The sequence below is a fragment of the Larimichthys crocea genome, chromosome III, assembly GCF_000972845.2.
Source record: "Larimichthys crocea isolate SSNF chromosome III, L_crocea_2.0, whole genome shotgun sequence".
Classification (NCBI taxonomy): domain Eukaryota; kingdom Metazoa; phylum Chordata; class Actinopteri; family Sciaenidae; genus Larimichthys; species Larimichthys crocea.
In genome coordinates, this window is record NC_040013.1 from 21533629 (window position 1) to 21549341 (window position 15713).

General features: G+C 40.3%; 2 protein-coding genes across 2 annotated transcripts; one reads left to right on the forward strand and one right to left on the reverse strand.

The window, feature by feature from the left end:
• Window positions 1-831: 831 nt before the first annotated feature.
• dync2li1 (dynein, cytoplasmic 2, light intermediate chain 1) lies at window positions 832-5766 on the forward strand. The gene is made up of 13 exons (XM_010742714.3): window positions 832-945; window positions 1041-1164; window positions 1243-1277; window positions 1792-1861; window positions 2089-2177; window positions 2274-2472; window positions 2680-2748; window positions 2846-2923; window positions 3101-3180; window positions 3496-3566; window positions 3670-3767; window positions 3920-4012; window positions 5644-5766. The coding sequence occupies exons 1-13, from the start codon at window positions 932-934 to the stop codon at window positions 5704-5706; spliced, it is 1083 nt and encodes a 360-aa protein (XP_010741016.2). The 5' UTR covers window positions 832-931; the 3' UTR covers window positions 5707-5766.
• abcg5 (ATP-binding cassette, sub-family G (WHITE), member 5) lies at window positions 5704-15172 on the reverse strand. The gene is made up of 14 exons (XM_019252909.2): window positions 14961-15172; window positions 14568-14689; window positions 14175-14311; window positions 13108-13206; window positions 12501-12633; window positions 11421-11560; window positions 10729-10858; window positions 10406-10619; window positions 10032-10237; window positions 8124-8262; window positions 7894-7967; window positions 7597-7708; window positions 7361-7473; window positions 5704-6794 (listed from the first exon to the last, which is right to left on the reverse strand). The coding sequence occupies exons 1-14, from the start codon at window positions 15143-15145 to the stop codon at window positions 6610-6612; spliced, it is 1989 nt and encodes a 662-aa protein (XP_019108454.2). The 5' UTR covers window positions 15146-15172; the 3' UTR covers window positions 5704-6609.
• Between the last annotated feature and the right edge of the window lie 541 nt (window positions 15173-15713).

A 15713-nucleotide genomic window follows, 5' to 3' on the forward strand; every position in this document is an offset into this window, starting at 1 on the left:
GAAACCCAGGGATACAGTTGAGTTACACTCAATTTGTGAGTATAAAAGACAAACGTTTGTCCCCATTTATAGCTCTTTCTCATATTTGTATAAATCTATATCTATCTGTGCTATCCATTTTCAAATTTGTGCCTTGTTTATAAAATTTTAAATAGTTTGGCCCCTCCTCCACTATGTGACTTTGTGTATACTCGCTTAGTAAGCTCTATTAGATCCTCCAGAATATCCTCTGTACAAGATTGTGCCATACCATTTCGTCACTCTGCATTTGGGCAATCAGCCTTCTCTGTGAAAGCCACAACCCTACCTGATAATATAAAGAGCTGCGGCTCCATCAGTACATTTAAAACCAAATTAAAAAGACTGCTAAAGGATACTCAGCTCTGTAGCCACTGACATTGTGGGTGTATGTTATGCGCTATTGTGTGTAACTTTGTATATTGTATTATGTGTCCTGTGTGTTTTTTTGCTTTGCACTGTTTGTTATTGTGCCGTAATATGTTTTAATTGTGTCTGCCAAAGGGACTGCAGATGAAAAGTCTAAAAACTCTGGTGCTGTACATCAAATGTAATCGTTTATGTTTAATACTGTACATGGTCCCATTAAATAAATGAATGAATGCTTAGTTTCTTCATGCAAAACTAGATATAACAACTTTAATACACATTTTTAAGCATTGTAATTTACTAGTTAGTAATTAGTTATTATTAGTTTAACTTTCCATCGAGTTATAAAGATCTATGGAGCAAGAAAAGTCTTGTAGGCAATACAAAAAGCTTGTTTCAACGATGGCACTACGTTTCCCATAATTCCTCTCAAGCGGCAAAACGATTACATCATCGTCTCGCGCCGTTACTCTGGCAACGCTTGTAACCGTTACCCTCAGCCGTTTAGCTAGCTCGTCAACTTTGCTCGTAAATATCAGATTTGATGCCAAAAATAAGGTGAATATAAGTTTGTATGACATTTTTAACAACATCACAGACGTAACGACGTGACTTTTCTTTAAACTTCGTGTCGTTTTTTGTTGTTTTATCAGCTCGGACACGCTATGGGAGCAGGCTGCGGAGGAGGTCCGCAGTCGGGAGACTGAAGGCGGGGAGGAGGAAGGAGGAGAGCCGGTCAGTGAGAGGAGCGTGTTTCTGACGGGGAGCAAAGCTGCGGTATGTTTACCTTCATGTTTCTAATGCTGCTTGTTGTTAGCCAACACGACTAGTAAGCTCACGTTTGTTTTCTCACAGGGTAAAACGTCCATTCTCCTCAGGTGCCTCGACAGGTGAGTGTTGTTGATGATGAACCTGCTTTTTATATTCTGTGATGTTAAAAAGACAAATACAGAGGCCAGTAAACTGTAGTTTAGCCACCTTGTTCCCTCTTATAGACCCTTGCTTTGAGCAGGAAAGCTCAAACTTTTAGTAACCAGATGTGTAATTTATGATCTAAGATCTAAGGTGTACTCAATAGTTATTCAGCTGATGACATGACACAAAATGAAATCTTAAAGTATCAGAAATACTTTATTAATCCCCTCAGGGAAACTGTGTTTCTTGCAGCAGCTCCTAAACAGTAAGTTAGATAGTAAGTAATAGCAAGAAAACAAAACTTTAACACTATACACCTATAAGATATCCTATTTTAACACTATACACACATAAATAACAGTTAAATAAAAAACAGTAGCAGTAAATAAAAGCCTTTGAGAGACAGAGAATACACTTAAATCACTAAAAGCTATCTTATGGATCTTTTTTTTTTCTTGTTGTTACATTTCTTTTTCTTTTACCCACCAGAGATGAACCATCCAAGCCGACTCTGGCACTGGAGTACACATTCGGTAGACGGGCTCGAGGACACAACACAGTAAGGAAACTATGTGTGTTTTACTTAAATTTATGAAGAGAAGGAGCTGTGTGAAAAGTAAATCAACCAACTTTCAGTACTCCAATAAATGCTTTGCTTCTTGCTGCAGATGTGTAGAGTGTGTGTAATGTTGTAATGTTAATAATAATAAGAAAGAAATCTAATGATGTGTCACTTGTAATGTGATTATGTGATAAAACCGATAGCCTGGTGGTTTCCTCTTTCAGCCTAAAGACATAGCCCACATATGGGAGCTGGGAGGGGGGACCTCTTTGTCAGACCTGGTCCAGATCCCCATCACTCCTGTCAGCATCAGGTAGGTCATTTAGACACATTCCTGAGATATTTTTGTCCTGTTTGTCCTCTTCTTTGTTTCCTGCCAGAGGTTACAGCCCTTTCTGTCTTTTCCCAGGTCGCTCTCTGTCATCCTCATTCTGGACCTGTCAAAACCCAACACCCTGTGGGAAACCATGGAGAAACTGCTGCAGGCAGCACAAGCTCAGGTGGAAAAAATCTCTTCTAAGGCACAACAAGCACAGAAGGCCAAATCTGGAGCCAAACACCAGACAGCTGTCCAGTCAGCAGCACGTGTCTTAGCCAAAGACTATCCTGTAAGACTTCAGCTCATTACACTCTTGATGCTTGAGGAATGCTCACACCTCAGGCTCCTAGAAAATTCTCTCAAATAAAAAAGTGAAAATACCAACATGTTAAAAACCAGCTATTTTGATATCAGTCAAACAATGTGGAAAAAGTCAAAATAAGAATTCCTTTGAGAGTGCGCATGTATCCTGAGTTAACTGTGACTCCGTCAACAGGACAGAGAGCTGATCAGTCCCTTTCCTGTTCCTCTGCTCATCATTGGCAGCAAATACGACATCTTTCAGGTAAAGCACAACCTCGCAGTTGCCTATGGAGTAAGTCTCATGATGGCTGAATGAGATCCTGGTATAATTTTGTGCTAAAACACCTTTTTTTTTTCAGGAATTTGACTCTGACAAGCGGAAAGTGGTCAGTAAAACGCTGCGTTTCGTTGCTCACTACTATGCGGCCTCTCTTATTGTAAGTGTGCTTTTACTATAGATGTAACATGTTTAACATTTAACATAATATCTGATTAAAACATACTGCGAAATGTTTTGCTTTCTCTTTCAGTTGAATACATTAATTCACTCAACTGTTGCTATTCTACTAGTCTTTGATTACGTTTTTCTTTCTGTGCTGAATCTTTTTAATCAGTTCACAAGCATCAAGTCGGAAAGCTTGATGTCAAAAACCAAAAGCTTCTTCTCCCACTTGGCCTTTGGTCTGGACAGAGGGTGAGGATTGTACACAGCATTGTACACCAACTAGTAGTGGACAAGAACTAGGACTGTCAAAAAACACAACGACTTAAGTGTAATTGCATTTCACATTTATACTGGATTATATAATATAACAGGTTTTCTCAAACATTTTGGGCATTGGGTCTGTGATGTGTAGTCAGCTCGAAATGGATCATGTACTGTAAAGATGAAGAGAAAAATGTTTGGCATTTCACCTAAGTATTTCAAACAAAAAATAAATATGTTACCTATTGTTGTAATGTTTTTGTTATATGAGGGTTTTTCTTGTTTTTTCAATGTTGTGAGCAGGAAAACTATGTCCTGTGACTCCACCAAACCTCTCATCATCCCAGCAGGCTCTGACTCTTTCAGCCAAATAGGTGTGCACAGCACCACTCTGTGGCCAAAAGCAGTAACTCATTTGAATTGAATTAAAATGTCATTACCAGTGATATTAAAATGATTACTAATTGATTACTTTAGGGTCTCCTCCTACTACTGATGTGGACATAACTTCTCTGCATGCCAAAAACCCAAAGGACCTCTGGAAGAAAGTCTACGAGCGTGTCTTTCCCCAAGAGGTAGTTCAGTCACTGGCCTCAGATGTTTCACATCATATTCACACATGCTGACTGTGTTCCTTCTTATAACCATGCATGTTTCCAGAAAGGACCTATATAAACAGTCCAGTTTTAATGTGATGCTGTCCATCCAACTGACTTTGTCTTTGCAGAATACCAGTGAGCAGCGGGAACTAAAGGATCCAGCCAAAGACCCACAGTACAGTGAACCTCAGATTGATGCCATGAGAGCCCAGAAAGACCAGGTACCATATCTGAAACAATCACACGCTTGCACAATCGTCGCACATCATCATTCACCTTTGATTCTGGACAGACAGTGTCTCTGTAGTGAGTTGGCAGTATGGTGATCAATCAGTTAATCAGATCTGTGCTTTGTGGCCCTGAACTTTGACTTTAACAGATGTTTAAACAGCATTAAAAGGGAAATGAACACATGCAACCTTTCCTAGTTGATTAAAGAGACACGATTTGATGAGATCATGGGGTCATTTTAGCCATAAAGCTTTAAGTAAGAAGTAGTTTTTATTCTTTGTTTCCTCAGTGCTGCTCTCTCTCTTCGACTTAAGACATAGCAACATGACAGGCCCTCTGGCCAAAAGCAGTATCGTGAGAAACATATATACACTCTGCTTCACGCCTTTCTTAAATGAGGTTAATGTCCTAGAGTAACTTTCTGTCCTCCAGTAACCTGTATGTAGCAGTGTTTCTGTCATGGTCTCATAACAGGCTGTAATAACCTCAGAGATTAGTCTCCCCTGCCCTCGTGCCACTCTGTCACTTGAACTGGAGTAACCTGAGTCACAATACTGTTATTGCTGATTAAGTCTCACCTGATGCTGGACATCTTGCTCCGTCATTGGATGGCACCTAATGTAATTGGTCTGGGTAACCAATGAGAGAAATGGGGTAAAGGTTTATTCCAGCTGAGAAAAAAAAGGAAGATATGTAAGCTGATATCTATCATGGAAACTGAAGGATATCAGGAAATCTTGTATGTATTGCTAAGAGATAATATTCGTCCAGTCCACATGTCTGAGCCTGCGTACCCTTAGCCCCAGTTTGTGTCTCTTATGTATTATTATTACATTTGTGTCACAGGGCAAGTATGTGTTGTAAAGTGTCTTTCTGTGCATTTTTACAATTCTCAAAGAATCTTCTGCCCATTTATTAACTAGAATAAAACATATTGTGTCTGATACAAACATTTTTAACATGTTTCCCAAATTGGGAAAATGTTTCCTAATACAAAAGTACAAAAATACAGAGTTTAATAGGTGCCCTGTAGAGTTTATGTTCAGTGTTGTTCAGCAAAACACATTGTGTGTATTCTTGAGAAAGTGTGATGAATGTTACTTTCCTGCAAAGTTTTTCTAAAAGTTTGAAACTTGCATTGTTTACATACTTGTTTACTAGCAAGCAGTCATCTTAACTCCTATTTCTACCCTAAGATGTTAACCATATTATATTATACCAAGTATGACAATATCAAAAATAAAACTGCAGATTCCTCTTTATGTATTTTTTTCACCTTTATGTATTTAGGGGTGTTTCACTGAGCGTATCCATTTCAAGTTACACATTCACACCTGGAAGCTTTCCAGATTTATACCGTTATACATAAGCTCTTCATTACATGGTGCATCAAAGTTCAGACAAAGTGGAAGAAAAAGCAAAATCGCCCAGCTCATGATGAAGCCTGAATTAATGTTTGATCTTTGGATGTACTGCAGTGTTCATTTACATGTGTCACAATTTGCTGATGTTATAAACACAATGTTATGTGCTCTATATTTGTGTTGTGGGGATCATTGTATCTCATTCACATTAATATAGAATAAGTGTCATGTTTTGTCTCTTTGTGTCTGTTTTTCAGGAGTTGGATCAGTATAAGAGGAACGCAGCTAAGTCATGGAAAGGACTGGAGCTGGAGACATGAGAGATAATCATCTTTATAGTCACAAACACACACAAACACACACCACCTATCAATGTAAATACAGCTTGTATTATTTATTTACTTGTAAGTACTGTTGTTAATTCATAAAACTTGTACAACTATTCTAAACATGTGAAAACTATTTGTATACTGATGATATGTGTTCTAAAAAATAAAGAATTTTACATTTACAACAGGCATTGCTTATTTATGAAACATTACAATCACAATATTTAATCTAAAAATAATACATGGAATACATAAGTGACATTTAAAACACGTATATTTGTTGATACTCATTCATTCAATTTGCAACTTTACAATATGATCACACACAAGATTAGTTATAGTATATAGTTTATGATACAGTTACATGTTAGTTCACATGTGCCACTGTGCACCTTTTTAATATATAAAAACAAGAATTTGTGCAAACATGTCCTTCAGTCAGAAATAGACTATAGAGGACTTGAAGTTGAATCTGTGCTGTCTGTTAGAGTCGTTGTTTAAGCCCGGTCCAGCAGCAAGTTGGTTTATGGTGCTATTTAACAGTAAGACTACTCAGTTGTCCATGATTAGATCCCTGTCAGCACAGATGAACTGTGCTGCACTGTGCGCCCTGCACCCTGCACTGGGATTTCTTTTGAGAAAAGGTCAAACCGAAGCTTTTTGTACTTGATTCCTTGCTCTGAACTGTATAATACTTTATTCTGATGAACTTTAGGGTAAGTACTCAAACAGAAATATTCCTTGAATGTTTGTGAAAAGTGTTGATTGCAAACACAGAAGTTATAAGCAGCCACAATACTTCTCTATATGTCATCTTCTCTCAATAACATCATACTCAAACATCTTCAAATGTGTTTAAACAGAAGATTCACCCACAAATGTGTGTCTGTCGCTTTAGTGACGTACGATCCTGTCTCTGATCTTGAAGCTGATCATGCCCAGCAGCAGGAGGGCAGGGAGGAAGGAGTAGAGGAGAACAAAGTCTAGTGTGTATCGGGACAGGGCGCCAGGATAGCCTTCATCAATGATCTGATTTCCTTGAGTGACCATACAGGCTCCCGGCAAAGGTTTGGAAACATCTGCAGCAGCACAACACAGCAGACAGAAAGAGTTCACAGGTTCAGTGGGTTTGTAATCTGTCCTGCCAAGTGTCCTTGAATAATGAAGTCATACTTTATAAGTCGATCATAATAAGAGCATCAGCGGAATGATGAAATGTCAAATTGATAAATAGAAATCAGTTATTGCTTTAATCATATATAACGTGACAGTAGAAGAAAAGATTAAATACAGTAGTGAATCAGCGTTGAATTACGTTTACTGAATTGTATATATGATCCCAGCTAATCTAGATTTTACTACAGGGGCAAAACATAATCCCAGTGTCCTGCGCAGATAGTTATGTCAAGGCCAAGTACATTAACTTTTACAACATCAAGCAAAACAGACAAAATTGCTCCCGCAAACTGCCAGGCTTATAAAATGTTGTAACAGGTACAAAGTGACGTGTACACATTTTTTTTAAAGTACTGCTCATGCTGGGACATATATGAGCTGCAAATACAGCTTATTATCAATGTAGGCCCTTTTTCTTTCTCAGGGTAGGGGGACACAGATGGATGGTCCCATGGTAAAAACAACTTACTGCATGTGAAGTTGAGTCCTTGGAACTCGGTGACTATGAGCAGCTCACAGCTGTACTTCTGGAAGGTCAGGTAGCTGAGCCACTGGAAGACCTGCGGCATCTGCTGTGTGCTTCTGTTGAGAAGAAGAGGAGAGGAAAGTGTGTTACCCACAGCAAATCTCTATGAAACATTCAGAAGTTTCTTAAACATACTAATTAAATAAAATAAAAAACTGTGCCACAAATTGGTGTCTCACCTTAGGAAACCAGATCCAACCACGATTCCTGCAATATTAAGCAGAGCTACTCCAGTGTTGACCATGTTAGGGTCTTGGACCACTCCTAATAGCACCACAGTCAGCAACTCACCTGATGGATGGAAAAAGAAAAACAAAACAAAACATAGATTAATACATAAAACTAAAAGTCAGTAAAGCACATCTGTAGGCCTGAAGTCTAAAAGTTTTTAGAGTTATAGGATATAAGCCGTGTGTCTTTGCTTTGAGAAGAAGGCAAGAATGGCTGTTATTTTTTCCGTAGTATTATCTGCTGACCTATGATATGTGGCACCAGGACGACTGCAGTGAAACACAGGAAGCGCAAGCTGTCAGGGTTCATCCCCACCGTCCTGAGAGGAAAACAGGCAGAGACAAAACAACAGACAAAAGAAGAGCAAGAGACTGAAGACAGAGTATCATATCCATTAAATCTTCAAAGGAGGCTGAATATGCAGCGTACACCCCCACCCTGAATGTGGCAAACACATACAACATTTATTACCCACCAGTAAAGGAAAGAGGTGAAGATGACGACACTGAGGATGCTGGCGGGCAGGATGTGGAAGATGTAGGCTAAGAACATTTGACATTTACTGTAAAGACCATCCTGACTCTCCTGATCACTGATGGCTCGCAACGCCGGGACTGTTGAGTGAAGGGAACAGAGAAGATAATGTGATGAAGCTCTTAAATGACCAGAATAAATAAATATGCAACATCCTATTATATATGCTGTTAGGGTAAATTAGGGTTATAAAGACCAGAGGAAAGTTTTTGTTAATTAATATTCATTAAGTGGACAGATTTTTGTCACTATCCCATTCAAGGTCTGTATTTCATACTTGAAACTTAAACTGCAATCTTTGACAAGAGCCGCATCATTAAAACAAATAATGCACGTTGCTCTGTCGATCACTAAAACCCATCCAAGAGTACTGAAAAGAACCGATTTGTCTTGATATCTTGGCTGAGTAAAAAGCAGATTTGCAGGCATCCAGCAGAGTTATCCAAACAACTCTGTAAACCTGCCACTTGGAATAAACCGTTGTCTTTATCTGTGAGATTCTGTTGTGACTTCTGCTCAGCCTGGTGTTTTATCACATTTCTTATCCTCAGTATCTGTGACAGCCGAAGCCGTAAAATGAAGTCTTAGGATCGGCTGATAACGGAGGAAAACAGTGAAGAGATAATCACCCTACACGGCCAATATCCTTCACATGTATCATCTTTTAACATACACCTAATATATATAATGAATGTTAAATTAACATTTCTGCATAAGTAACTAGACCTATGATATATATTTTGTTGAGTTGCTTACTTAGGATTATCCCAAATGTTTCAACCATGTTCAAAGACAGAGAAATACGTCAAAGAGTGAGGAAAGAACGTAACATAAATAAACTTTAATATATTTCCCTGGCTGTGAACATTATTTCGGTCTGAGTCGCATCAGAGAGATTTTTATAGACAAAGGTGGTTGTTTGACAATAAATACAACTTCCTTCACAACGTCAAAAGTGTCTTGGCTGCATTTTACATTACAAACAACACAAAATACATAGTGCACAGGATCAGAAATAAACTCCATGGAACTCTTAAATTATTTGTAAAAACATTATTAACTAATGCTGAGATTCAGCTTTGTTTAGCTGCTTCTCTCTCTGTCTCTGTCTGTCTGTTTGCGTTTGAGGTTACCTTAAGTCATGGCTGCTGCTATAAATACTAAGCATGAACCTGTGTAACACAGAGACAGATATAGTATAGATACTGTGGGTCTGTAGGTAAAAAGGCACTCGGGTTCATTGAGCTCTGATGTAAAAGTCATTGCCTCTTTGTAGGTACTGTAAAGCTGGAAATGTAAACTGCTGCACCTCTCTAACAACTGCAAACACAAGGTTACACATACATAATCGTTATGCAACTTAAATATTTTGATGTGTGACGATGTCCTACTGCAGTTCTGATCTATAATCCTGATACTGTAGTTTAATTTACAACTCATCACTTAAGGCAGGCATGTCAGGCATGTAAAAATCCAAGCTAGGATTTACACATTTCTGCTGAAGGGGAACAAAAATACTGCAGACATCAGACCTCTTTCACCTACTAAACAGGAGATAAGCGAGCTTACGCGGTGGGGAGATAAAGACATTTAATACACGCTGCTTAACACAGATAATAGATCACTTCATGCATTTCAGATTTTCCCTGAAGTCGTCGTATCCACTCCGTGTAGATATTTATTGGCCGATGTTATCAGTCACATGTAGTTAGATTGAATGTAATGTAATTTATGTTTCCAGTTATTATTTCGAGCACGTCAGAGCACAGAGTGCTGCTTGAAATTTTAGCAGTGTGCCACAATGAATGTGTCAGATTGTTGGAAAGAGACATGTTTTTTTTTAACTCACACAGAGCTACAGCATTCAGCATGCCAGTGTACGGTGAAGCACCAATGCTCTGATAGATGATGCCAATGCGGTCCTGCACAGCACCCTTGCTGACGTCGTTGTCTAAATGCATCACAAAGAACGCCACAAAGAGGCCGTAGATCAGGTTCTGGGACAGACGCATCAGGACACCCATCCTGTCTCTGGATAGGTTTCTTGTTGTTCGCCTACACACATGTAAACACACACACACAGGCATACTCAGGTTTATTCATACAGTGCAGAGGGTGAACTGCACAGATGAGAGATGAGGAGAGAAGCAGCTCAGTACACAAGAGTCTATCTGTGCCAGTAATCAATGTTGTCTTCACACATGAGGTCTACACAGCACTGACCTGAGCAGAACCTCAAGTTTGGCTGCACCGTTGGGTGACTCTTTGCTCTTAAAGGGGATGGCCGGCTTGTCTGGCCGCTGAAGGCTCTGCTGGGTTTTTTGCAGCATGCTCTGGTAGATGACAGACTTCTGATAGGATGAGGCGATCTCTTGCATGCGACTGTAGGTGGTTGCCTCCCTCTCACTGCTGCGTGTGTCCACCGAGGTGAAGTCAACTGCAGTTTGGATATTTGAATGTTCATGCAACATGGACTACTTTCTATATGTTTTGTGTATTCTCAGCAAAATATACAATACATAATCCAGGACCGTAGCATACGGTACCATAGATGTCGAAGGGGTTGCAATATTCTGGACACTCATATCCACACTGGCTGAAGAAATCCACCATCTCCTCTGGCTGCCCACAGAACACCAACTCTCCACGACTCATTATAGCTATCCTGCTGAACACCTGGGACACAAAACCACCACAATAGTTTAACTTCATCAACAAATACCTATTAACTACTAACTACTACAACACATAATCTTCTATCATAGCGTAGTTTTTGATTGCTGTAGTTGTTTCTCCTGTCCATAGCGACAGAGAAGAGATGTCTTACTGATGTTATTCTGATATAGAAGATGGAGGACAAAGGTTCAGGAGTGAAAATGACTTCTTAAGTTCAGCTGGAGTTCATTTGAAGCTTCAGGAGTCAGAGTTCGACAAATAAATGTGAGTCTTCCAAAGTTATAGTGATTTTCATAGTAATTCCTCCACTGAGAGAAAAAAAGAGAGGAAATAACATACTTTAAAGGTTGTAACCTTTTTTTTTTTGTCCACCTCAGACTGCTGAAGCCTCACATTAGCCCCCCCCATCACTTCCATTACAAAGGAGCCTCTTCAGAGCCAGTATAGACAGGAGGAACAATGTACATATGGACGTGTGCATAATGATTTAAGATAAGACTTTAAAAAGTTTGGATCTATCCTTTAAAGGAAGCTTCAGTCTCTCATCTTCTCAAGCACCCACCCTGAAGAGCTCAGAGCGTGGTTGGTGGATGGTTACTATGACGATACGGTTCCTCCTGGCCAGCTCCGCCAGCAGCACCACGATCTGATTGGCGGTCATGCTGTCCAGCCCTGTGGTCGGCTCGTCCAATAGGATCACCCCTGCAATGAAACGTTGAGAAGAAGAGGAAAGGTAGGACAGTAACTTTCACTCTTTTAAGTTGGAAACTTTTAAATGTACTTTTTTATTAAGTGCCACACGCAGGACTCTCAGCGGGGCCAACTTTAACTTGTGAAGATAAGTGAGTTCTCTCTTCTTTTTTTTTAGTTAATTACTCTAATTAGGACAATTAAAAGATTGCCTCTTTGCTTGATGAAAGCAGAGTGGAATTAGCAGATGCTTTAATTGTGAGATTAATTCATTTCCTGGTTGATTGGAGAGGCAGCGAATGGGAACTCCTTATTACTCCGTGTGCGTGTGTCTGTGTGTGTGTGTGTGTGTGTGTGTGTGTGTGTGTGTGTCCATGGCCATTCTAATCCTGAATGAGGACTGAGACCCCTCGTCCTCCCCACAGGACTGCAGACCTGATAAACTACACCTGGGATAAGCACACACACCCACACACACACATAGAGGTGGGTCTCTGCTCATTCCCTCCGTGGTGTGATAACCCAGTCTTTCATTACTCTTCTCCATCTCTTCCTCTGTCCTCTCCTTATTCCTCTCCTACTTAGATCCCTTTATTTGTCAGTGTGGACTTTTAAAACTCGTTGGAGAAAGATGGGTCTTGCGGTGAACTTTCTTCTGTTCCCAGGATGGCCCCAGTCCTGCCTCCAGTTTTGTTGCATCCAAAAGCGTACGTATAAAATATCATGTGTTATATGAAATCATTTACTAAACAGAGTGTGCTAATCATGAGGGACTTTATATCCTTATCCCATGTGCCTCAAAGCTTAAATCATCATTTGAATTTCAAGGATAACGACTTTTACCCCCCGTCGCCTCATTATCATGATTTAAATTTGCAGCAGTAGCACCCTTTGTAAGTCTGATGTCTGTGATACACAGATACAACTCCTATAATTCTGGAGTGGCACTCACTTGGGTCCTGAAGTAGCTGGCTGGCAATGGAGACTCTCCTCCTCTCGCCCCCGGAGATCCCTGGGAAAACACGACCTCCAATAACACTGTGGGCCACATGAGTCAGACTCAGCTCGGCCATCGCTGCCGACACCTGCATGGGAACAAGGGGTCAGATGACAAGGGCCTACTGTAGACAACGTTCCTGCTTGTTCTAGTTTATGCACTTGATTAGTGATAGGAATATTTTCTGCTTAAGTCCTGCAGAGATATTTCTGATTAAAGGATAGGGCCAGGAGGTTTAGATTAACATAAGTTATAAATGTTAGTTTTTAAGTTTTGACTTTCAAGACTGGATTGTAAGATCTTTGGCATTAGACCAACATGATAAACACATCAGCTAGAGGAGACAGACCAAGCACTGATGACCAGCTCAATTCAGGTTTGGCTTCTTTGAACTAGCTGTGACTTAAATGGCCAAATATATAGCAGCAGGAAGTGAAGAAGCACAAAAGAACAAGAAATCTGAAATAACAAGTACTATTGCAATGTGAATCACCCCCTCTGGTCTCATGAAATGTCAAGTTTAAGCTGGGTGGACAGAGCGGAAGAGACTCTTAAAAGTCACCTTCTTCTTGATGGCTTCGGCCGAGTGTTTCCGCAGGGCCAGCTGGGCTGTGTAGGTCAGAGTCTCCTCCACTGTCAGATAACTCAACAAGTTATCACTCTGGAAAAGAAAGACAAAGAGAGAAAGAGTGTAAGACTCAGCGAGGCAGACTAACTATGATCACCTCCATCTTCCTCTTGGGCATTCTCCAGTAATTAAACTACAGTATATCATGAAACTCCGTCATGTGACTGACATGGCATTTGCTGTAAACATTCATGCTACACACTCAAAAGAAAAATGTATATTTATCTGCAAAGTTTGCTGCAAATCCCTGCACATCCATATCGGACGTACAGCAGTACACTCTATATTTTCCTGTTCATTTATGCATGTTCAATCTAATTTTAACATACGTTTTCCCCAGACACATCCACACGCACACGCACACACACACACACACACACACACACACTGCTTGAACCTCCTGAACCTGCTGCCTGCCTCAATTAACACGTGGCGCCTCCCAGTCCCACTTCTCCTTAGTCTCTCATCTGAATGACTTTAATATCAGGAGCTCATATCACCTCCTCATCTACAGCTTAGCAGGGGAAGTTAATGACAAGGCTTAGAGAGCAGAGGGGGTTGCTATCAGCAAGAAGAGAGAGATGATTTGAAAGGAAGCAAGGCCAGTTTTAAGCCAGTGTTTTTAATTCAGGCTTTGGATACACTTGAGCACCTCTCATTGAGAGATTAAGTGTATGAGGAGGCCAGCGAGGGTCTTTAGTTAATTTCATCCAGAGGCCAGGGCAACCTCTTCAGGAGTTTTTGCAAAATGGTGCATGCTCATTCGAGTTTGCGGTTTGATATTTTGGCAACTTAAAGACATGCAACGTGTCTGCATGCAGCCATTCATGTGTGATACTATGGGCCAAAAGTTTAGCATGATGTCAGCTTTATTAATATGTTTCACAAACAACTGGTTCTAGTCACACTCTTACAAATATAAAGTATATATACATATTTCATTGAATTTAGTTTCAATTTTTCAAACTAATTGTCTCGTTTGGACATCTCCTGTGTGTTACCTGCAGTACATATGAGAAACAGTCCTGATATTCTTCCCTCTTCATTTTCCTGCCATTAATGAAGACCTCGCCCAACAGTGTACCACAGTTTCCAATCCTCCCAGAGATGGCATCCAACAAAGTGGTCTTTCCTGAGCCTTTACGACGCAAAGTGCACAGACACACACACACACACAAAGAAGAGGAGTATATGGAGTTATATATTTAAGAACATTTTTAGATTGGCCAATAATCAACACAACATGCAAGAGGATTTGATTTATTTTTAAGAACGTTGCCTTGTTGTTAATAATAGTTTTCCCCCTTGAACAACACGTGACCATTCTCACGCTCTTTACCAGTTCATGTAACCTTTAACCTGAATCATCGGTGCAGTCACACAAATCTTTGAACCTGAATTGCCCAGGATGCCCATGATCTGCCCACTGTCCACGTGGAAGGAGACATCATTGAGGATCTGGCGAGTCCATCTCTTCCTGTAGGAGGGTAAGTCCCACCACGGACCCACGCGCTCACTGGAACACACACCAATATTTTTAACATTCGCAGAAATGCAATCAATCTCCACTGTGAAAACCGTCATCATGTCATATGAAAGTATATAAGCGTTTATGAACAACTAACAATGTTATCTATTTTCTAATTCAGTATAAATTAGAGTTAGACAATATAAAATTAGAGATAATTTGACCCAAACCTGTCTGTATCTTTGCATAGTATAATATATAATATAATAATAGTTTTTGCGTCTGTCCCTCATGCAGTCATCCACTCTGCAGCATTTACCTGACTGTGTAGGAGATCTTGCTGACACTGAGACAGCAGGAGGGCTCTGATCGCTCCTGTCCACCGTCTTCTCTCCATACATCCCTCTTCACCTCCCCCTTCACCTCCGACACAAACTTGAAAGACTCTCTAACTTTGGTCCCGTCCTCTGGCTCCACCGTTTGCATTGAGTAAAATTTGTTCATCTCTCTGGCCAGTGTGCTCCTCAAAAATGACGCGTGAAGTATGAAGTCCGTCTCAGATCAATTTGTTCATATCCACACAAACCCATATACAGCTCGTCTAGCTCTAAAGTTAAGTCGTCCTACAGGCCCAGACTTTGTTTCTCTGCACCCATTCCCTGTAAAGAGCAGCAGTGCAAAAGCAGTGGTGTCTCTCAGGAACCATAAACACACAGTCACGGTCGCGTTATCTCAGAGAACTTTGATCTGGAGTTGTATAAAGAACACCAAAAAAAACCTGCATGCTGAGTAGATTGACTGGCTTTCAGGTTCACCTCAGTCCTCAGTCAAATTGTTCGCTGTGACCAGAAAAGCTATGACTGACAGGAGAGAGCAAATGAAACACTGACATGACATGAATTTGGACACTCTGAGAGAGAGAGAAGGCTTGTGAGCTGAGACGAGAGGAGAACTTCAGCTGGACTGAAGTCAAATCGTCCAACAGAGAGAAGAAACAGAGAACGGGAGAACAAAAAAAAGGCAGATCCCCACAGAGGGGAAAAAGAGAGGAACCGAACAAAAGAATAAAAAA